Source organism: Protopterus annectens, chromosome 7.part1, assembly GCF_019279795.1.
Source record: "Protopterus annectens isolate FY-2018-M chromosome 7.part1, PAN1.0, whole genome shotgun sequence".
Taxonomy (NCBI): Eukaryota; Metazoa; Chordata; order Ceratodontiformes; family Protopteridae; genus Protopterus; species Protopterus annectens.
The window spans coordinates 258,123,113-258,148,112 of NC_056740.1; the positions used below are offsets into that span (position 1 = coordinate 258,123,113).

Below are 25,000 nucleotides of genomic sequence, written 5' to 3' on the forward strand. Positions count from 1 at the left end.
CCTCATAACTCTTCACACACATACACATACTGACCCCCACCACTAACCCTCTGCAGATACTTACCTGATCTTTTCTTTTATGTGCTCTCCCCCATTAGCTGCAATGGGGGGGGGGGCTGCAGTTTTTCAGCCGTATTTGTTAATTTGGCTGGTCATGCTAATGTACACAGCAGCTGTGTAAATACCTTATTGCTGGCTTTTAGTGTAGATAGGCTGCCCTCCTGGCAATGCATCATTAATATGCAGCATGGTCACTGAAACAGCCCACAGTATAGGATCACTGTGTTGGGCCTGTCTCTGAATCAGAAAGGGCCGATGCCAGTGGTAGCAACTAGTGTTAGGACTTACAAATGGCGGGGACCCTGTCTGAAGACCAGTTTTTTGTGCACATCAAAAGCCAACAAAATACAAATTATTTATTCTTCTAACTTCCTTGAGGGAACGATCTGCATTTGTCGCCATTATAAGGATGGATATTATGTAGATTTTCCATGAAAAGCAAAAAAAAAAATGTGAACTTTATATTGAAGTCAGTTTGGGACTTGACAAAGGCTTTCTGATATTAATAAGTGAAATCAAAAGTAGGACCAAACACAATACATGATTCACTGCACCATGACTCATCAGTGTGCCTAGGGACCTCAGATGTGAGCCCAAAAGTGGCTGCTTTTATAGCAGATAAATAAAATATCAAATGAAGAATCCAAGCTGGAAACTAAATGACAAATATGTGACATCAAGTACTGCTCTTTCAACTCTTTTTAAATGGCAGATAACCTGAGAGTACAGGTGTCTGTTCACACATTACCATTTTTAATAACTCAGTTTTTAATTAGAAGGCATTATCACTTTCTATCTACTTTGGAAATGTTCAGACTTAAATTAAGATAATTCAGCTTAATAATATGCCTGGCTTGCAAATCTCAGCTCTTGTGAATTCATTATAAATATATTATAAATATTTTAGTTAACCTAGTATAAGCAATAAATAAAGGGTTAGGGGTTGATAAGGTTGGGGGATGGCATAATATAAAGTGCTTACCTTACAGGTACAAGGTACAGGGTGTGATTTTCACCACTGGTCACTGTCTGGATACTGGCTTCTTATGTAATAATCTACAGACTGATTGTGTATTATTTACCTATGAACATATGAACTCACTACCATGCATGGGCAATACCATGGTCACAGCATGGAAAGGATACAGCGACTAAAAGGACTGTTGGCCTTATTGTCCATGAAAGTGTACTCACAGACTCCTCATAAATATAAAGTAACCGCACATACTCCACCTGTATCACCATTTATTGTAAACCCTACTCGAAGGAGTATTCATAACAGCTCATCCAAACCCTTAAATCATAGTGGGACAGCCATAACACAAGAAAATGTTCTTGTCATAGGTAATATAGTGAGGTACGAGATACACTACTCACCAGGTTTGGAAAAGATAGGGTGACAGTAACCTACCTGTCTCTCAGGAGCAAAGATACAGACGTTTCTAGGGCTCACAAGTCCCTTTACCTCAAATACACGTTCATGTGGATGTGATTGACTTCAGACACATATGCTTGGATTATATGAAGAGAAGCATACTATATATATATATATATATATATATATATATCCAAGGCAAGTATAAATCTAGTCTGGAAGAGCATCCAACCTTCACTGTGAATGGTGCCTCAGTATATACAAAAGACAATTGGCTTCACAATTGTCTCAGCTACTGGTGTCATTCTAGTGGGATCCAATGTTTGTCAGCCTGGAGTGAGATGATTGGCTGTTCTACCTGCTTTGCCAGCGATTGCCTGCACCTTTCACCTCAGGTCTTTTATATATTGGCCAGGACCTTCTCTATCCTGAAATATCTTATTAAGTAATATAAACATGCCCCATGTTCTGACTCATCAGAACCAAATGGGACAGTATAAGGGTGAAGGTGCTCAATACTAAAAGTCCAAATAAGAAACTGCCATCCTTAGAAGTACTCCTAACTGTTGAAAACAGACATCTATGGCATCACTGAAATTCACATGGGAGAGACCAGATAATCTCTACCTAAATTAAAGCTGGAGGAAGCTTTCTTAAAAGTGCAAAAGCAAAACATAATAGAATTTCTGTTAATAAATATAGGAGGAACAAAACTGATAGAACTTAACATACTGATAGCATCTGGAGTGAAGGTTTCTCTGAAACCTTACAGAGCATATAAATCACAGAAACAAACAGTAAAAAAAGATGTTCAAAAGATGTTAATTCTGAGAAATAGAAGAGTCACAGATGTGAATGAAGACATCTAAATATGGTAGTTCTTAAACCTTATGGAAGTACCAGATTTTGTAATGACTTTGAAGAGCTATATACCATTTTAGTATTTAATAGCTATTGTATCTCCTGAATTAACAAGTTTTTAATAGAGAGCATAGGAAAGGTGAGACACTTGATGACATTATACTTGAGAAAATAATATTGGAAGATACTGTTTTTCTCCTCTACAAAAGAAAAGAAGACATCATCTGTAACTCCTGCGGGTCTAGCTCAGTACACAGTGCTACTATTTGGCCTACATGGAGCTCCAGCCACCTTTCACTAACCCCAGGGTACTCAACACCTTTTCTACAACAGTGCATCTATTTAGAAAAAAACGTATGATGGTAAGTTACTGGTCTCTTTTTATTTTTTCTCATTTTTGGTTTAATTAAACAGAAAAATACATTGTTTTCCTTTTTTGTTTAGTTTAATGGGATGAGGAAATAGTATTTCAATGAAAGGTAGGTTTTAGTGATTTTTAGATTAAACGAAATGCAAAAAACAAGTGTAGTATCAAAACGCGTAGGAACATCCAAAACACTGCAATTCAGTTGAATACCAAGCGAAACTCACTAGCAGCACTTGTAGAGGACAAATCTTTTATTTGGAGACAAAAATGAGCGCTTTCGCGTGGACATCCACGCTTCATCATCAGATTTTTAGATTAAATATGTCTTTGTGATTTGTGTGTGCAATCTTTTGTATTAGCTAAAACACTAAATTATCTGACTAAGACAGTTAGATGAAATTAAAATAATGGAAGTAAGAAAAACACAGGTATAACCTTTCATCACAATTGATTTCTTCAGATTAATTTTGCACCAAAAGACAATCCATATTGACAGCAAGCCATCAGATAATTAACCAATCAGTGTCTAAGTAATGTGTACATCACAGATGTGAATGCAACTTGCATTTGAATATAGATGTAGCCAGTCATGCACGATTAAGTCATGATGTCAAAATTAAAGTTTACTGAGGCAAAATGTTACTCATGAGACAGTGGAATAATGACGAGCGTTAGAATCTCAAAATGCACAGTTCTTATATTTAATTCCCAGCTGGAGAACCTTTTGTGTATAGTCTGTGTGCTGTCCCTGGTTTTACTTGGGTCTCTGTTTTCCTCCCATAACCCAAAGGCATGCTGAATGCCGTACATTGTAAAATGTGAATACACTTATGATTTCCATTTTATTTATTTTTTTTACAGTATATCATATGTTGGAACACATCAACATGAATGCTACTTTGCTATTAAACAGTTTTCCAAATGATATAAGTGAATATGTGATGAAAGTGAAATACTCATAATGCTTATTTTGGTTATACCTTCTCACTCTCTTGTATCACAAAATAGTACTTACTAAAAACTGAGACAATATTGTTATATGTGGCCTCTTCATTAAACAATCCTCAAAAATGGCATTTACAAATATGTAAAATAAAGCAAAACATTCTTATAGCTTATATTTGAATATTATTTTTTACTGTCAGGAGTCACAGAATAGTGTCAATCAGACAATCAAAAACTATGTTGCTTTATATTACTTCCTAGTCAAACAGTGCACCAAATGACATTTGATGTAAAATAGAGTGAGATATTTATTGCACTTATATGTGGCTTTTACACTTCCGATTTGACCATCACACAGTACTGCTGCTTAAATAATCAAAATCATATTGTTGTGTGTTGCTTCCCTATTAACCAGGGTACCAAATAATATTTCTAAACATGTAAAAAAAAACCACTGACATAGCCAATTGTGAAAAGTAATAGAGAATCATCGGCCAGAGTAATATTTCATTTTACTGTCCACAATTTCAAGTTCACTGCACATTACAAATTCTTTTTCAGTCCATCTTCTAATTCCTCCACTCTGCAACATCCTACCAGTGCTTCACAAGGCAACAGTCGTCATTGGCAAATGCTTGTTTTTTTCTGATCTTCACTAGAATTTAGATTCCTTAAAAGCATTTACAGAACGGACAGACAAATCCGCAGAGAAAATACAGGGTAATAATAAATGAACCTGCAGTGCTACCTTACAGATCTTCACAAACTTTTTCAGAAGAAATTCATTTTGCTAATAAACATCAATTAAAGGTTAGCAGCATAACCATTTGTTGTATCAATAAAATAAAATGAAGATTGAACATTTCTATAACTATATAAACCACTTTACATTTTTACAGCAGAGTTTTTGAATCCATTTAAGAACATGCTGTTAGTTCAGGCTTCTGGGTTTTAGTGTATGACAAACAGAAGAGAGAAACTGGATAAATAGAGTGATATAAAATGTCATATATAATGGATGACATTCTTTAGGGTTGCTTTCCATGGAAATAATCTTTTATAATTTACTTGTTTTTCCATGACAGCAAAACAGTGAAATAAATCATGACAAAGATACAGTGGCAGATGATTACTGTAAACATCTACTTTATTTTTTTTTTAGAAATAAATGTTTAACAACACAACACTGACTACAGGGGGAGCTAATAAATTACCACATTTACTTAAATTGTAATTTCAAATCCATTTTAACATGCAGGCTCTCATTCAAGTAATTTAACATACCTGGTAATTATTAATTAAAGGATACTGAGCATGCTCATACATAAAAACAGCTTTTATAAAAATAAGTTGTCACACCATTCAATGGATCAACAGTACAGTTTATTTATGTACTAAAATGGCTCTTGAATCTTTGCCTAATAACACCTGAAATATGCTATTCCTTACTGTTTACTAGATAAGTTTCAGATCTTTGTGACCAAATAGCCTGCTTGTTCCTTCTCTATTTCTCCCACAATAATAACCTTGTAGCTTCGGCACATGTGCTTGAACATGTCTTTGTATTTTATTGACAATGATCACATATGAAAAAATATTTCCACACATTAATAGTGTTACCGCATCTGTTTGAATGCTTTTCAGTAGTCTATCTTATGCAATCTCATCACAACCACTGAATATAACCTGGGGTCAAATAAACTTGTATAAAGTCAAAATGACTTACTCCATGTTTCTGAATACGACCACTGATTGTTTTCTCACTTGTTTCAAGCAACACCTTATAGAACCTTTCACATCTTATCAAATTTCTCTCCATATACTTTGCCCTCCCCCCATCATGTGGCAATAGCCCATAGTGATCCCTTTCCATAATGATATAACCACAGCTGATCCAGGAAGCCAATAATTCAACAGTCTGTAAGGTTATGGAAAGGATACTGATGTAACTAGTTTAAAAGGATATAGACAATTAGCTTCTGCTGGACATAAACCAATATTCTGCTGTGAGGAACAGATCATACCATTTAAACATGGCCAACATCTTTGTATAAGTCACTACACTGGTCAGTGCATACAGATGGCTTTATTCTCACAAAGAAACTTGACAGCATCCCACACTCAGGGATCAAAGATAAACTTTATGAGATCACGGCTAATGCTCACATGATCTATTGGATTACCAGCTGGATCATGGAGAGAAAGTGGTAAGAGTGGGTGGCTAGTTCTCTAAAGCAGCTGAGGCTATCACATGGGGCATACAGAGTTCTGTACTCAGTCACTTCCCCTCAGCATCTGCTTTTCAGATGCTCACATCAATACTAGCAATCTCTAGATCACCAAGTTTGCTGATAATGGAGGATTTAGTAAAATTTTCCTTCCCCCTCTAATACTTCAGCATGGATAAAATATAACTCATGCCTGATGTAAAAAGAATGAATTGAGGGTCAGTATGGGCAAATGCAGTATAAATAACATTGGGGAGCAAAGCGCTCCTTCTACGTATGATACTGGGGGCATGGTGTGCTTCACTTAGAAATTGTGGTCAAGAAAAGCTTATGTATAACCAAAGAGGAAAAACTTTCTTCTTTTCTTTTATTTGACATTTGTTTACTGGGAAAAACTGAATGGACAATAACACTTTTTCAGTGGAGGCCCAGGGAGAAAAGACATATACCTAGTAAATACACAGGACATAAGTACAATCAATTGAATACCACAAATTATACATGCTGTAGGTGGGTGAGAACAGACCCCATATATTGGAAATAAAAATGTTACAATAATGAGGCCAGAACAAGAAAAAATATGACTGCTTGTTTAATACATGTATTCCTATTCCTTATGCAGGATTTAGGACAGGCAATGGTTTAAGAAGAGGGGATAGTGTTCAATAAATCTTGAAAAGCAAATATTATTTGAGAAAGTTTAAGACATTTTGTAGAAAAGAGGTAAAAAACAGATGGATAAGGGAAGGTTTGATTAACATGTGGTCATGATATGCTAAAATCAAGATCCATTACAGTGCTGAGTTAATTCAATAAAAATTTGAACCACACAACAGTAAAATTATAGCCCTGGGTGAATTGGAGAAAAGCCTGTATGCCCTCTTACCTAATTAATCTATTTCAAGATCACACAGCTTCTGGGGTGAGTTATAAAGTTTTAAAGAAATGGGATCTCACTGAAATGAGTATCAGTGTACCATACAATTATCCATCAAGTTGGCACAATACTTATAAAGACCTTTGGTTATTGTGGTTTCTGTACCAGTGGCTGAGCATGAAGTGGACTACTTGCAGCTCATTGGTCACATTTGGATGAAATGTAAATTATATAGATATATATATATATATATATATATATATATATATATATACATATATATATATATATATATATATATACATAACACACACACACATATATATATGTATATATATATATATATATATATATATATATGTATATATATATATATATATATATATATATATATATATATATATATATATATCAACTAAAGAGTACAAAGGTCACACAAACAAACCAGTTAGTAAAAACTACAAGAAAAACCTAGCCAAGCTAGAGTTTTTACTGTGTGATACTTTAAACCTCCTGCAATAGAGGCCCATGGAATATATGTAATTACCCCCTAAGGACATTAAGAGTCTCAGATATATGGCTTCTGAATGTCCATGACTTTTTACTTTTTAAGTCTTTGTGTATACATTTAGGCCACTAAAGCCAAATTCACTAGCTGTGGACATGCATGTTTTGGCCTTCTTATGATCTTTTCAGAACAGCATAAGTGGACTGTTTGGCTATACTTCAGAAACACAGGGTTTCTATACCCAGCTGATGTCCATAACCATTCAGGTGTCTGCAAAATATTCCAAATAACTTCCAAACTGAAGAGTAAACAGGTTACACAGACAAACCAATTAGTAAAACCTACAAGAAAAGCCTAGCCAAGCTAGAGTTTTCACTGTGTGATACCTTAAACCTTTTGTAATAGAGGCTCATGGTACAGGAGATAACTTTCCATAATTTACGGGAAAAAATACATCAACTGCACTCAGATGTATTTAAAATAGGTGAAACACTAAGTGTAATATCAAAGGTCAGGAAAAATAGAAGAAGCTAACTAGCTATTCAGATGAATTGATAAAAGGTTTAGGATTTTTGCCTGGAAGTGTTTACATAGATACTTTTATACCCTAAGCAGACTTCAAAGAATTTTTCCTCAGGTAGATGGCACATGTTAGAGGTGTAATGGGAAAAGAAGAGGTACCTGGGAGCATATGCTTTTGTAGTGTGATAAGTTGTCAGACTTTAAAAATGCCCTACAAAGTACTCTGTCAGGAATACTGGACATGCAAATGAGTGTAACTAAGGAAACTATTTTTTGAGCTGGGATACAGGATCTGAATTGCCTAGACATAGTAAAGCCTTGTTAAATTTAATTCTGGTGGCTACCAAAAAAGCAATTACTAGAATATAGAAATCAAAGTCTAAACCAACTATACTTGAAGTAGTGAATATTGTAATGGAGATTAAAGAACAGGAAGTGGGATCTTTAGCAAAGAATAGGAGTAAATTACATAGAAATTGTAAATTCTGAGAACATTACATGCAGAAAAATGTTTTGGGGAAAGAATGAGGTTTAAGAGAAGGCAGGAAATGAATAATGTATGTAATATTTGATTGATTATATTGAATATAACAAAATAGGTGATGTATAATGTTTGTAAATGTGAACTTGTTAATATGGTTTGATTACGTTTATCCACGTGGTGCAGTGATTAGCGTTGCCACCTCATAGCAAGAGGTTCTCCTGTTCGATCCTCGGCTGGGGTGCCTTCTGTGTGGAGTCTGCATGTCCTCCCTGTATGCATGGGTTTCATCCCAAAGACATGCTGTAGGTGGATTGGACACTCTAAATTGGCCCTGTGTGTGTGTGTGTGTGTGTGTGTGTGTGTGTGTGTGTGTGTGTGTGTGTGTGTGTGTGTGTGTGTATGTGCCTTTTGTGGAAGGTTGGGCAGCTGGCAACTCGACACCATAAAACTCCACTGCCAATCATGAGTGGACAGGTGATCCGCTGTGGCGACCCCTAACCGGGAAAAGCCGAAAAAAGAAGATATAAATGTAAGTTTGCCTTTGTCACATGTGGCAATTCAATAAATGTGTTTAAAAAAAAAGACAGTGCATAGAGAAAACCTGAGATATTCTGCCGTACAAAAAGAAATGGAAGGAATAGACTACATTAATTTTTATGACAGTGCAAAGAAGAAACTGGACTGGTATTCCATAGCAGGATTTGTTAATTAAGAGGATACATAAAGTGTATGCACCAAATCTAGCCATGAGAAAGCAGTATACCTGTCAAATGACCACCTATTTGGTCTGTTCCTCATAGAATTTCTAGTTGTCCGGCAACTCCTTCAGGACAGAACTCACTAAATCATGACAGACATTTGAGTTTCAGACTTCATATCCTTCATAATAATGCAAACTGTGTTACTCTAGCAAAATTCTAAGTATATAATATAGCAATAACCCACGCCTGGGTGTGGGTAATGCGGGATTTACCCACGGTTGGCGTGGTTTGGTCCCGAGGGTGAAGCCCGAGGGACCAAACAAAGACAACTGTGGGTAAATCCCGCATTACCCACACCCAGAAGTGGGTTATTGCTATTATACTATGACATTATTTAAGAAAAGAAACAATTACTTTTCTTAAATAATGGCATTGTATAATGCCTCTTTGCTGCCCTTCCGCAGCTGTCTGGCATCCGCGCAGTTCTGATGTACTGCGCATGCCTACGCAGTACATCAGAGCTGTGGCCAAAAGCAATGGAGAAAGCAAGATCTCCGTTGCTTTTTTTCTGTTTCGCTATGTTAAATGGGTTTAACATAGCGAGACAGCTTTAAAATAAACAACGGAGATGTCCGTTGCTTATTTTAAAGCTGTCTCGCTATGTTAAACCCATTTAACATAGCGAACAGTAAAGCAACGGAGATCTTGCTTTCTCGTTAAACCTGTCTCTTTATGTTAGATGGGTTTAACATAGCGAGACAGCTTTAAAATAAGCAACGGAGATCTCCGTTGCTTATTTTAAAGCTGTCTCGCTATGTTAAACCCATTTAACATAGCGAGACAGGTTTAAAAAAAAAGCAGCGGAGAAAGCAAGATCTCTGTTGCTTTTTACACATTGTGTCACTATGTTAAAGGAGTTTAACATAGCGAGACAGCTTTAAAAAAAGCAACGGAGATCTCCGTTGCTTTTTAAACCTCTGTCGCTATGTTAAACTCTTTTAACATAGCGAGACAGTGTTTTAAAAGACTTATACTAATGGAAAAAGTCCGGGCGACCGGACCTTTTTCCATTAGTATAAGTCGATTTACAACGTGCACGCTGGCCAATCAGCATGCACGTTTTGGAATATTAATGGGGGGTCATGGTATAATAGCAATATTTAAAATCTATCCTGATTTTGGGCTTTAGTCGGCCTTTTATTTTCGGCTTTGTCTAGAATTCTTGTGTTAACAGATCGAGATATATGGAACACTGCCAAGCTCTATATTAGTAAAGATGTAATCATACCAATAGAGAGAGCTGCTCCTAACAACATTGTGGCAAAAGGGACACATAATAATAAGACTTAATAAGGCTTAAGTTTGTTCCGACCTGAAATATTGGCTGGATACAGTATCTTAATGTGTCATTGCAAGCATGCTAATAGTAAAACAAAGGAGAATTTCATTTACTTTCATTTTAAGATTTCATTTTTTTTTTCTTGTAGGAGTGTACTGTTAGATCTCCCTAACAATCAAGGTTTAATTATTCATAATTAATACTGGGTAATGAGGGTAATTATTAAAAAGACAGATGTCTACGATGTCTAAGATATATACTTGGTATGATAAAAAGTACCAGGTGTTCATCACGAGGACCACTGATACAAAAATTCTTAGTAAGACTGGACTAAAACCAGACATATACATCAGTCTTCAAGCCAAATCTTCTTCAGCAATTAAATGCATCCAGGAGTGTGCAGATGCAGTTTTCAAACTGTGTCAATAAGGCAGACTTTTGCTGTAAGGAGAAAGCAGCAATGTGTTCATCTCACTTCTTTTTTACTGCTGAAGTGAATAGTAGATACTCTTAACATTGAAGAGTTTATCCTACATTACTCCAGCCTAAGAACACATGCAACACTGAGGAAAATATAATGTTCTGCCATTTTACAGCATTTTGCAATGTTTAACATTATATTTGAAAGTTATACTGTCCAGTGCAGATTTGTTTTTCTCATGACATTCCCAGAGAAATTTAACAAATCATCTTATGGGTACATCCAGCCTCAAAATATTATCACCTTAATTGAAGGCATATATGATAAGTGCATCAACCAGTCTTCTATTGTTCTGCTGTGAAACAGGTAGCAAAAACTACAGTTCAATTACATTTATGAATTTAGGTATAAAGATCTTTGTACCTGTCTTCACTCAAAGCATAAAACTAACACTGCATATAATTATTTCACCATCTCCGTCAGAGTTTATGACATTAAGATAAGCACATTGTTATACAGTATGACTGGATTCATTAATGCACATGGGTAATAAAAGTAATTATAAAATAACAGCTCATTGCCATTCACAATTTGCTTGCCTAGCCCGAATGTCCATTATAAATCAAGCATATACCAACAGAAAAAAGTCCAGCCACTAAAGTACCATTGAGTGGCCAGACTTTTCTCTTGGCACACGCATAGAGGGCAGAGAAGAATACAAGAAAAATCAGGTTTGTTCTGCAAAACTAGAGAAACACCAAACATACCTGATTTTACTTGTATTTCTATGCTGTCCAACCTAAAGTCTTGGCAGATTCTCATACCTCACAACTGTCCAGATTTTTGCCTCATAGTTTTGGTCTTTTCCTGCTAAAATATGTAGTTTTCTGGCAAGCCACTGCAGATCGAAGTAATTAAATAATGAGATACATTTGCGGTTTCTACTTCATTTACTTCAGGAAAATGCACACTAACACAAAAACCTTAGATTGCAGTAACTTTCTAAGTTTATAAGAACAGTAATGTTTGTACCTATCTTTGGACCTTTTCCCCCTATTATGCTGGGCTTGTCTAGGTTTTTACATTAAGAGCCTATGATGACATGGGGAGGGAAAAAAAACTAGCAACGGAGAAAAGCTTGATCAGCACTGATATACTGTGCAAGCATGGGAACATAGCTCCCACACGCATGCACGGTGCATCAGAAAATGTGGAAGAACACAGAGCAACATTATAGTGCTAGTATACAAAGAGATTATTTAAAAAAGTAAGCAATTTCTTTCTTAAATAGTGTCATTGTATAATAGCAATAACCCATGACTCAGTGTAGGTATCACAGGGTTAACTCATGGCTGGCTTTGTTTAATCACTTGGGCTTCGCCGCTGTGATTAAACCACTCCAGCTGTGGGTTAATCCTGAGATCCCCACACAGAGTCATGGATTATTGCTTAAATATTCTACTGCTGTTTTAGCACTAGATGTATCAAAATCCTTTGATAGAGTTATTTCCCCTTTTTTGTTTAGATGTCTTGAAGTCTTTATGTTGCTTAAGCTTTATAAATTATGTAAGTATTCTAAGAGATATTTGCCAACATGATCTGCGACATGTAGGGTTTGTATTTAAAAAATATATAGGTTCATAGGTAGGTACTAGGCTATTGGCCCTAGGGCCTATATAAGCCTAGCCAGATGGTATATCACATTCCAGAGCCCTAGTTAATTTTCACAACATGCTCTGAACTGCAGATGACAGCTATTTATCCTGGGGTTACCACAGTAGTCCCATATGTGCAATATGTTTGCAAATAAAGCTGGCCACCATTGTTCAAGATTCACAATCCATTGTGTCACATATGACAGGTAGTTACCAACAACTTTTCAGGCTGGTGAATATGACTGTTCAAAGGAAAGGTAAAATCATAAAACAATGGAGAGAGCTCTTCCCTAACAACTTCCTTTATTGCAATAAAGGAAGTTATTTGGGAAGAGCTATCTCCATTTGTTGGTGCCTTTTATCTAACATATGCTAGAGATCTCAGAGTATGGGTATACAACAGTGGGCGGTAGATAGCAAAATTCACATAAGAATGAGGGGTTGCATTTTAAGGATAATATGTTGCACAGTGTGACATGGCTGTTCACTGACAACAGCAAATCATGTGCTGACTCATCATAAATGTGATGATTTTACCATCATTTGGCAACATGTCCCAGGAATACTGAACACAATGTATTTCTTTTTGGAATGCTCCTTCTTCTGTGATACCTCTTACTTCCACAGTGAAACACTGTATTTCTTTTTGGAATGCTCCTTCTTCTGTGATACCTCTTAGTTCCACAGTAAAACAATGTATTTCTTTTTGGAACGTTCCTTCTTCTGTGATACCTCTTACTTCCACAGTGAATTCAGTTTCCTTAGGGAGAGTATGTATGCAGAAGGAAACAATCTAAAATCTGCAACATCCATATGTTGCTCTATGCCATCTATTTTAATTTCCTCTTCATTATTCATTTGTACAGTTTTGGGCACCATTCATCATCTGCTATATATTTTCCCACCTCTGTTATGATATGAGGCAGAATCAGCCAGTCTCAAAAAACCTAAGAGCACACATTCTTGCTTAATGTTATGCAATTATAGGTTGGTGCATATACTTGATTGGTGAAGGCTAAACAGTTTTGAATGGTGTTTCTAATGTCTGTAGACCAGCAATGCAACAGTGGCAAACCTACTATGCTGGAATGCTTTAAACAGTAACAAACCATAGCCTGTACTGAACTCAGCCCTTACTTCAGGCTAGATGATCCAGGATCTGTTAGTAACCTGGGTACTGGAGGAACTGGCCTTGGGGGGGTGCAAGTGAGCAGCCAGTGCTGCTTCACCCATTGGGGGGGGGGGGGTGGAAGCATCTTTTTCTAATGGATCATTATTATTGCCATCCAGTGGAGGTAGGTATGCAGTATGTAGCAAAAACATGGATATAAAAATGGAATTATGCTTAGCAGAGATTTCTGGATAAGATGTAGCCATAATGACTGAGATGGCTTATGCAACAGGGATAGCAGCATATCATCATATAGAGAGGTATGAAAACATTAGAGGTGAGTAAGAATAATTGCAAGAAAGGATATCCTGCTGAATACCATCTGTTTTAAGGAAACCTAGAGGCAGCAATAACTAGCACTCCTCACAGATAATTCACAACATAAACTAAAAATGAGAGGCTCTGCTTACTTTAAAGAAAGCTGCAGATCTGACTTGTGTCTTCACAGAGAAGTTGGAATGCAATTTCACTTCACTGTTTCAAAAAGTTGATGTTTTTTCTTGCTGAGTAATGATTGTTGGGGGTAGGAGGTTATGTCTTTAAACAAAGCTGCAGATTTTAGTTGTGTCTTCACTGAGAACTTGGAATGTAAATGCACTTCACTGTTTCAGTATGCCATCACCTGAAGTGGAGTGAATGGAATGCAAGCCTCATGGCAGGGCTGATGACTAGTAGTCAAAAAGCAAAAAGGAGAAAAATTACTCAAAAGCACTCTCTGTCCATTAATGTGTGCCTCTTAATACTGTTTAACAAGAAGGAATTAAGATTTTCTATAACAGTTAACAAGTGTAGCAGTTTAGCTAGGATTGTTCACAATTTTTTGGAGGGTGTTTCTCCTTCCTGCATTATCTTATGATTCCCTACCCAGTGCCCCACAGCATTACTGGGTCTACAAGCCACCTTGAACCCCCCCCCTCTCCACAGTAACTCCAGAGGACTGGGGCCAGTATGGAACTTGAGGGCTCTCTGGGGATTTGGGCATTGATATGTGCTGGAGCAGGCTGTATTTATGCCCTGTCTATTTTACTTTCCCCCTCCATTTTGGTCCCAAGGGGTATATTCGAGGGGCAGTTATGCAGTGGGGAGATGCTGCATATCACCCTGCTTCTGGAGCAGCAAAGTCTTGATCCCACCATATTTCCCTCCTTTGGCAAATGCATTCTAGTGTGACATTCTCAGCCTTCACATGGGATTGTCACAGGAGGTGCCCATGGAACCATCCACCCAACAGGGATGGTAATGCTCATCCCTCCCTGCTGCTCTCTCAGATGCCTGAACTGCTAATCGAACCCAGGTCACCTGAGCTGTAATCAAGACTTTATCCTTGTATGCCACAAAAGCATAGTGGGTTCACAATGTTTTGCACATTTGTTGCAATCACAAGGGGTCAGTCAGACTGACTGTGATGTAATCATTTGATGCCAATATAAGGTAATCAGAATTTGCGATGATATTGGTCAGGCTTGGACTGATATACTTGTATATGGCATGTTGCTGTGGAGATAAATGCGATGTGTAAGACTGGATGCTGATGGTCCTGTGCATCTGCTGAAATGTCAATATTTTGCTTAAAGTGTGAATCAAAATATTTTTGCGGACTGCAACATAAAATTATTTGGGAATATTTAGAGAAAATTAAGTATGAGGCAAAGCTGTGTACTATGTATAGTGTATATTATCCATGGTACCATTATTTCTAATACCATTCCAGGATATTTATTAGATTCCTTTAGACTTTTATTAGGATGAAAACATATATAGGTCCCTCAATGGCTGCTGATTCATTTTGTAAACTAAATATTATACTTTTTAAGTCAGTTATACATCCATTTTTGTGTCATCTATAGATCAAGCCATCAACCCCAACACTTAATTTAATACTAGATTCTTCAATAGGATTCATTGCATCTAAAATGTTTTCCTTTAAATTGTACAACTTGTTTGGACATGTCTTAGTGCCTAAAGTTAAAAAGCAACAGACATACATTCTTTTTTCTTTCTTTAACTCGGGATGCTAATCTGAGGCAGAATCACATGACTTTTTAATTCATACACATTGCTATCTCTGTTGTGTTAGCAGCTTACATAACCCTTATTTTTGCATAACTGTATGCAATTATTTTGCTTGCTTGTACTATATTTTAACTTTTAGACAGGGTAGAAAATCATCCTTACTGGATGTCTTGCTTTATAAAAGAAAGGGATTTATACTAGCAGTATTAGTTTGCCTGTTTGTATATTTAAACTGTTTGGACTTATTTTTCTATGAAAACTAAGAAACAAAATTCTCTTGGTATGGGTATAATGGCTTTTCTACTTGTATTTTTATTTTTGTAGTCTTGCATCTTTAATTATTTCCCTATAATTGTGGCTAAGACATTGCATTTATTTTTAATGCATGTCTTAGCAGTATCAAGAGGAAAGCAAAGAAGGAAACTGTAGTTGTTGTTTGTCTTTCAGCTTTTCCCAGTTAGGGGTCACCACAGTGGAACTCCGGTCCGCTAATGATTGTCAGTTGTTTTTTTATGGTGTTGATTTGCCAGTCCAACGCCCAACCTTCAACAAAGGCACGCCCATTCAACACATGTCTTTCAAATGCCCACTGGACCGCGGGGAGAACATGCAGACTCCACACAGAAGGCACTCCCAACCCAAGCCAAGAATCGAATGGGAGAACCTCTTGCTGTGAGGCAACAACGCTACCACTGCACCACCGCGGAAGTGTGAAGGAAACTGTAGTAATGTTACTTAATTTATTATTAAACTGTTTTTCTTAATCTACTGTGTTTTACTCTTCATCTACCTTTCCCCTCTGCTTTTTCTGGTTTTGTAAGACACATTGTATGCAGTATGTGTAAGACACATTGTATGCAGTATGTGTAAGACACATTGTATGCAGTATGTGTAAGACACATTGTATGCAGTATGTGTAAGACACATTGTATGCAGTATGTGTAAGACACATTGTATGCAGTATGTGTAAGACACATTGTATTCAGGTATGTGTAAGACACATTGTATGCAGTACGTGTAAGACACATTGTATGCAGTATGTGTAAGACACATTGTATGCAGTATGTGTAAGACACATTGTATTCAGGTATGTGTAAGACACATTGTATGCAGTACGTGTAAGACACATTGTATGCAGTACGTGTAAGACACATTGTATGCAGTATGTGTAAGACACATTGTATGCAGTATGCTTAAGACACATTGTATGCAGTATGTGTAAGACACATTGTATGCAGTATGCTTAAGACATTGTTATTTTTATCTTTATGCTTCTGGGTACATGCAAGCATTTATTTTAGCTTTGTCTCTCAAGGCTGTAGACCACTTAGATGATGAAGTACAACTTATGTATATTTTTCTGGAACTGTTAGTTTCTTTTCAGGAAGGATTCATCTTTATACACTTTACATTGCATGGCTATGTATATGCCGCAGTGGTACAGCGGTAGCGTTGTTACCTCACAGCAAGAGGTTCTCACATTCGATTCTCGGCTCGGCTTGGGAGTGCCTTCTGTGTGGAATCTGCATGTCCTCCCTGCGGTTGGGTAGCGTTCAAAAGACATGCATGTGTAAATGGGCATGCCTTCGTTGAAGGTTGGGCATCGAGCTGGCACCTCGGCGTTTCGTAAAAATCTACTGCCAATTATTAGCGGACCGGAGTTCTGCTTTGGCGACCCCTTATCGGGAAAAAGCCGAAAAACCAACAACAACAACATTGCATGGCTATGTACACTGTACTAATTGTATGTAGTTATCATGTTGGGATCCCTTTACTGGCCTTTCCTGAAAACTGGCCCTATCAAGCAGTGTTAATTCACTCAACGATATGCAAATAAATTAATATTTAATTACATTTGTTTGATGACATAAAGACACAGCCTGTCTGGTCTGTCCTCTTAGTGTATTAAATACATTTTGCCTGTACTGCATTCCTCTTGCCTCTTTACTGTTAACCATGGAAGAAAGTCTTAATGGTTTGTACTGCGGTTCTGTTCTATTTGCATTTCGATCTCTAGAACTATTAGTAGTTATATGATGACTTTCTGATCTGGAACAGTTATTGCAACTCATTCCGTGTATCATTAGATGTAAGGCTTGGTCCTATAGACCATTACTTGCTTTGTAATGTGACAAGACTTGGCAGATGCCAGTTTTTCCCTAAATGGTTTTGTTAAACATGAGTCTCGGGGTATAAAGTTTAGTGCTAAGACAATTCATGCTGAAAGGAAAATTAATTTTTATGGACTTGAAAGCTCTAACACATGAAACAGTATATAATTATTAACATAAATCCAAATTAACATCTTGAATTTGTTAATTTGGATCTAATCATCTGCCGCAGAAACAGGAAACAAAATTCTTACTATGAAGTCTATTCTTACGGTCTATCTGGTCTGCGAACACTTCTCCGTAGATCATCCAATATGGTGTGTAAAAGATGTTGCGGGCTAATCTCCAGGAAGGCTCTTCATCCGGATGCAGAATTGCCTGTCGCGCCACTCCAAAACTCATTAACACCACAAGCATAATGACCACGAAGTACAGCATGTCGATCATCTATTGAAAAATAATAGTGATATACCATCAACATCAAGATGCAGGAAGTCAGTTATAGCAGACTATAGTTAACATTTTACTGGGCATGGCACAAACGCTCCTAAAGTGATGGGTACAGGTAGTGCCTTATGGTAGGATATATAATACCTGGTAGCTCAGTTAAAAAGCTGTAGCCTGCATCAGTGAATCTCGTTATGTATGCACTGGGGGCAACGTTCTCTTTCTAGCTACCCTGGTATTGACTGTCTAGTTGTACACTTTGTTTCCAATGCACTGCGTAAGTGACTAGGAATAAAAAGGATGTGCATTAGACAGTTCTGATACAGGGGTAGAAGGGTATTCTGACATTTTAGGGTAATGCCCAGGTCCATTAACTCATCTAGCAAGGCATACTTCTTGAATGCTCTACTGCTCTTATGAAGTTTGCAAAGGTGCTTGTGTCCAAATTAATACCCAGGCTATTTAAATATAAAATATAAAGATAGCTACTCAGTAGGTTAATGGAGGCACATCTTTGAAATAAGCAAACCAAAAGCAATCATACAACTACAGAAATTGTCATACAGAATTTTATAATGCAGATCAAAATACATTGTGTAATTAGTGCTTTTTAAAAATCTGATATTAAATGCCAAATCTTTATATGCTCAGAAATAAAGTACAATGTCTGTGGTAAAGAGTATTAATAACATATCAATTATCACCTTTTAAAATGCATATATCTTTCAGTCCATTCATTGATTAATAATCATCCAATGAGAGCAGTGACGACTGTGGAAGCTAAATTAGGTTTCTGTAGTATGTAGTGACTGTAGTAAGTAAATTTACTGATGAATGCAGAAACCCTGCTATGACTGCAAGAACAGTACAAGGCAAAGGTAATACTTCATGTTTCTTAGGCAAATAACATTATAGTTAGAGAAAATCTTATTCTAGGCTAAACAGACATCCTGAAATGAGGACTGTATCACATTGTAACAATGCTTGCTATGAAAAACTCACCTATTAAAATTAGTTTTAAAGTTGGGTATATTTTCATGTTCCATACGGTTCCTAAGCAACTTTTTCTATAACCTGTCAGCACATGTGAATACAATGAAAAACACAGCAAACGAAAATGCAATGGTCATTTTAGATTGAATCTAAAATGACTAAAAACTTAAAAAAAAAAAAACAAACAAAAAAAAATAATACTTTCTGAAGGGAAGCAAGCCCTCCCCCATCCCCTGCTAATTATATAGGAAAATTCTGAGATTGCACAACAGCAGGGTGAGGGAAATTCTCTGCCACACTGCAAAACAATCTCTCACAGAAAGCAGCCAACAGGCTGAAATGCATAGAAATAGAATGTTCACTTTTCTGAACCTTTGCTGTATTAACCAGCACCAAAAGTTTTCAGATACTTTTCTGAGCATTCATTATTATGAAATTTAACCACACACACACACACACACACACACACACACACACACACACACACACACACACATATATATATATATATATATATATATATATATATATATATTTTTAAAGGGTTTTTAAAAGGCAGTGCATTTAAAAAAATTCTAAAATGTACATCTTATAGGCTCATAGGTTTATAGGAGGTTACTAGGCTAATGGCCCTGGGGCTCTTACAAGCCTAGCCAAGAATTTATCCCCAAAAAGAAACCTCAGTCAGCACTTGTTGCCCCTGTCAATGAGGGACACAGGTGGAACCCTTGGGACAAATTTGTGGTTTCCCATCCACTCATCAAGATTACGCTTGAAGAGGGTCAGCGAGGTACTCTGTTTGACATGCATGTGAAGTCTATTCCAGAGACGGGGCAGCCTCTGCGAGACAAACCTGTCTCTCCAGCAGGTTTTGTTGATGTCACATATTAGATTCAGGCCTTTTGAGCAGGCAATGTGGGAGGAGTTAGACTTATTGATATGGAGCATCTTTAGTAGGCAGGCTCCAAGATTGCCTTGCAGGTGAGACACAGATCACCTCTGAGCAATCGGTATACTACCAAGTAGAGTGATAGTGATTTGAGCCTGTCCACATGGGACAAGTGTTGGAGGCCATGGATTCTCTTTGTGAGGTATTTCTGTGGCCTTTCCAGTTGGTGCAAATGTTTGGAGAGGTACATACCAAACAGGGCGTTATACTCAATTATTGGTCTAATGAGGGAAGAGTATAGAAAGGTAATAACTTCCTTTTTTCTGGATGCAATCCCTTTACTTATGAGATGAACCAATTAAAAGGGTTTTCTGACCACTGCCACTACATGATGGTTGAATTTGAGATTGTTATCAACCTGAGTACCCAGGTCTCTCATCACAGGTTGTGTGTTTAGGGGGTTCCCGTTGATGTGGTAATCAGAAGGGGCCATGTTTCTGCCAAATAGTATGATGATACATTTTTTTGCATTTAGCTTGAGACCATGACTTTGGCACCAGTCATTAGTTGCTGTGAGACCCTCTTGCAGTATGTTAACATCATTTGGGGAGTCAATGACAGCACCAAACTTGCAGTTGTCTGCAAATTTGGTCAGCCACAGGCCTTTTGTCTTTGTCTGGACCTCTGAAAAGTAGATGCCAAATAGTAGGGGTCCCAGGACAGATCCCTGGGGAACTCTACTAGTGGCAGGTCTGCTATTGGAGGTGAAGGTGCCTATTTTGACTTCAAGAATCCTGTCTGTGAGCCAGTTTGCCACCCACCTGATGAGATAGGGATTTACACCAAGTTGTATTAGCTTTTTGATGATACCCGAGTGGGGGATTGTGTCAAAGTCCTTGGGAAAGTCAAGGTAAGCTGTATGTACTGATTTTCTCTCTTTCCCTCATCCAGGGCCTTGGTGACAATCTCAAAGAGGTCAACCAAGTTTAACAGGCAAGATCTGCCCTTGAAAAATCCAAACTGGGTGGGGTCAAGTGCATGGAGATTGCCTATGTCCTTGTTTGTGAGATCCATAATAATATGCTCCATGGCTTTACACATCAGACTTGTCAAGCTAATGGAGTGATAGTTTCCAGGGTCAGTAGTGGCACCAACTTTGTGCAAGGGGATGACAATGGCAGTTCTCCACTTTGCTGGAATGAAGCCTGTACTTAAGCTTTGGTTAAATAGGATGCTCAATGGCGAAGCCAGTTCTTGCTGGAGATGGTGCAGAATAGAACCTGGGATACTATCAGGTCCTATGGAAGCTGTGTTCTTTGCCTTGGATAGGGCCTTTAACACTTAATCTATGGAGATATGAGGTGCAGGACAAATATCAGAGATGTCAACAGGGCCTTTGGAGGACAGGGGGGTGAAGTTTGTACTGAACCTATCTGCTAGCAGGTTGGCTAAGTCAACAGGATCAGTGTAAGTGATACTGTTAAGTACTAATTTGGAACAAACCTGGGCTTTGCCATGGAGGTTCCTAACGTAACTGAAGAAGGCTTTGTGGTTTCCCTTTGTTTCAGAGACCTAGTTTTCATTCATAATTGGCTTTGGAGGTTTTCACTAGTGATCTAATTTGCTTGTTGAGGCTAAGGAGAATTTTTTTTTCAATTTAGAATGTGTTCCTTTTTACCCTTAGACGACAGTTTCTTCTTTTTGTTGTAAAGCCTGTTGATAGAGGATGTCCACCAGACAGGTTTGTGTTTCCTTGAGGAGCACATCTATATTACTATTTGAAGCATAAAGATGATAAATAAAAATAAATGTTTCATCAATGATGCACAAATTACAATTCTTAAAAAAGGATATATGGTAAATGTTTTATGAATTAAGCACAAATTACATTTCCTTTCAAAGGATAGATAACAAGGTTTGTCCTTACTATTAGTCACCTTGGATTAGCCTTGTTATCAAATTTGACATCATTTGGTGTGGGGCCATATAGGAACTAAGGTTTTATTCCTCAGTTCTCTGAACCAAGACAGCCCTCACTTTGTCAACACAAAGTGTCTTAAAAGTGAAATTATGCTAAGTTCTTAACATTCTTTATACAGTACTGGAACAATTAAAAAAAAAACAGGAGCTTAAGTATATAGCACTTGCCTGTTATTATCTAGGATTCATTCAGTGATTGTGTTTTGTAGTGCCTCTGATCTGTTTATTTCAGTGTTAGAATATTAAGAAAAGGATGATTTGTGTGCAAGTAACAGTCTTAATGTAGATGCACATAACTGACCTAGCAAGTAATAAAAAATACAATGCTTAAAAAGAAACATACCTTACCTTTATTAGGTACAGCGGAAGAGCACAGCTTTAAATTTAAATTTAAAGCTTTTTAGGTAAGAGGGATGGAGACATTAGTATGTACACTGAACTGGCAGAGTGTAACTGGATTGTAAGGTTGCATGTGCGTATATACTTCGGTTTAAATGCAAACCTGTTTAAAAAAATTATTTTTTTTCAAATATTGATGTAATTTTTTTTTAGGTGGCTGTGTTTTATGTATTTTAACTATTATATGCCAATTACTGATAGCTAGACGCCAACAAGTGACTTCTATTTAAATTATATGCAGTTAGCTGGATATAATGCATTGAGAAAGGGTTTGTTTTACCCGAAAGCTTTGCTGCTTGTTTTTGTCTTTTATTAATTAAAAGTCAAAGTCAAAGATGTTTTGAGCTGAAGCCTGATTTTTTGGGATTGTATGCATGCTCGTGTGTATTCACTGACTTCCAGCTATAGTACGATGTACTTCTTGGTGTGCATGTCTGCTCACAATGACCCTTCATGTTCCTGAAGCAAGCCTCCACAGTGGGTTAATCCAACTCCCTCCCATGAGAAAGTTAATAGCAGTCACTTGTTCCTTTTCTATGCTGACTCCTTCCACTGCTTGCATGCTGTCTGAACTTTGTTCATCTGACATAATCAAGGCTTTATTCCTCTTTGACATGGAGTTGTCCCTTTCTCTGTTAGGGCCTTGATCAGTTTTTCATTTGAAGAAATATTTTTTTTTAGAGCAGCAGCTTCAAGGAATTAGTCTTTAAAGCATTACACACAGATAATTATTAGATATCCATATTTAATGGCTTGCCTTGCTGTATAGCATGCAGCGGATCAAAGCAACAACACATACAAGATAAATACTAGATGAACTAGATTTTCAAAGGTCCTTGAGCAAAATATTTTACAGTTATGCTACCATATTTTTCCCTTTTTTTAATTTCTCCAAGTCTTTTGGGTTTCTAATACCACCAGAATGGACCCCATTCCTAAGTCAAGTATGATTAAAGTTCATGAAATTAGTATTATTTAAATCTTTGATGTCAGCCAGAAGTGCTCTTTGTAGCACCTGCAATGTGCCCAGTAATGACTATTTCTGCAATTTGTATGGAGTTACATGTATCGGTAACCTAGCTAATATGATTGTAGATTCTTTTTTATAAGATCTGTTGCTCCTACTACTATTGGAACTGTCTGGGTATCTTTCTTCCACATTACTCTCATTTCTGCCTGCAAATCCTGACATGTTATGACTTTGTGTCTCTCTGTACCCAAGACACTGTAGTCACTGGGTGTGGCCATTTCGGTGACCAGTGCTACTTTTGTCTTTTCATTTTCTAGCCTCTGTCTTTTGAACTGTTGGTAATAGATGGTCCCATGTGAGGCAGACTTCATCATTTTCTATGATGCTTTGTGTCTCATGTTTCCAGTGTTTCAGCCACTTCAGTACCATGATGTTTGCACAATCCCCAGTGCGACAGTCTAGCTACATTATTATGCCTTTCAGTATAAAATTGTTCTGCGATTAGTATGTCACAACCAGCAATGAGGTGCGCAACTGTTAAAATTCTGTTGTACAAAACCAACATTTCTCCCTGTGCAAATCTGACACTATATTTGCAAGATTTTTAAAAAGGCACTGTATTTTGAAACATTTCTAAAATGTGCATCTCATGGTACTATTTGAAACTTTTAGATAATTAATGTTTCATTAATGATCCACAAATTACATTTCTTGTGAAAAAAAAAAAACTTTTTCTATTTTATTTTAATTTTTTTATCTATCATTATTGCTAACTTACCATGTAAACAAGTATTTTGTCTGACAAGTGAACTGTAACTGAAGTTGCAATGTTCTGTTTGTTTTTGTTTTGTTTTTATGTGGAGCTTTTCTCCCCGGGCCTCTACTGAAAATGGACATATATCCAGTTAGACTAGCCTGGTCAACAAATGCAAAATAAATAAATAAATAAACAAACAAATAAATAAATAAATAATATGTCACTGACCACAACAATCAACAAAACTAGGATGTAATATGAAACATTCAGTCCTTTCTTATGATTAGTCTGTTATTTGTAAAGGATTTAACATTGCCACTAAACTACTAGGTTTCCAAAAGTAGAATGGAGGCAAACTTAAAAACACTTACTACTGATATTTTAATTATTTTTTGACTGGTTTCAAAAACTACTGTACATAAAGGAAATATAATGAAACAAGATGTGTGCCTAGCTTTATAGAGGTGCACAAAGTTGTAGCAAGGGAATTTGGTGCCTTGAGCAATGTACCCATTTGGCTTCCCCTGCAAATGTTTAGAAAAAGTCTCCCAGCTTACAACCTGTCAGTTAAGCTCACCTTTAAACAGTTGTAAACTGTGTGTATCTGTTTTTTTTTAGTAGCTTACTTTTAAAAAACAAACAAGAAACAGGACAGTTTGATATCCTATGAATAATTTTTAAACATGGGAATTTATATTATATATAAATTAGCTGTATAATTTTACAATATACAAATTTACAGTATACCTGCCTTCATGAGGATTTCTTACTGGAGTTTCATTTAGTAATGTACTGCATTCATTTATGCTGCTAGGATGTGAAGCCAGTGTCTAGTATCTACAAATTTTAAATGCACTGTCAAAATGCTGTTTTTGTTATGAATCTTGGGGATTCAGAAATATTAAGACATATTTTGCTGAGTTATGC

At 36.9% G+C, this 25,000-nt stretch overlaps 1 protein-coding gene across 1 annotated transcript in view; it reads right to left on the bottom strand.

The window, feature by feature from the left end:
* TRPM1 (transient receptor potential cation channel subfamily M member 1) overlaps positions 1-25,000 on the bottom strand; it is an 841,064-nt gene that overhangs the window by 252,736 nt on the left and 563,328 nt on the right. Inside the window, exon 20 of the mRNA XM_044078483.1 lies at positions 17,911-18,085. Within this exon, the coding sequence (XP_043934418.1) occupies positions 17,911-18,085 (175 nt within the window). The remainder of the gene's footprint in view (positions 1-17,910; positions 18,086-25,000) is intronic.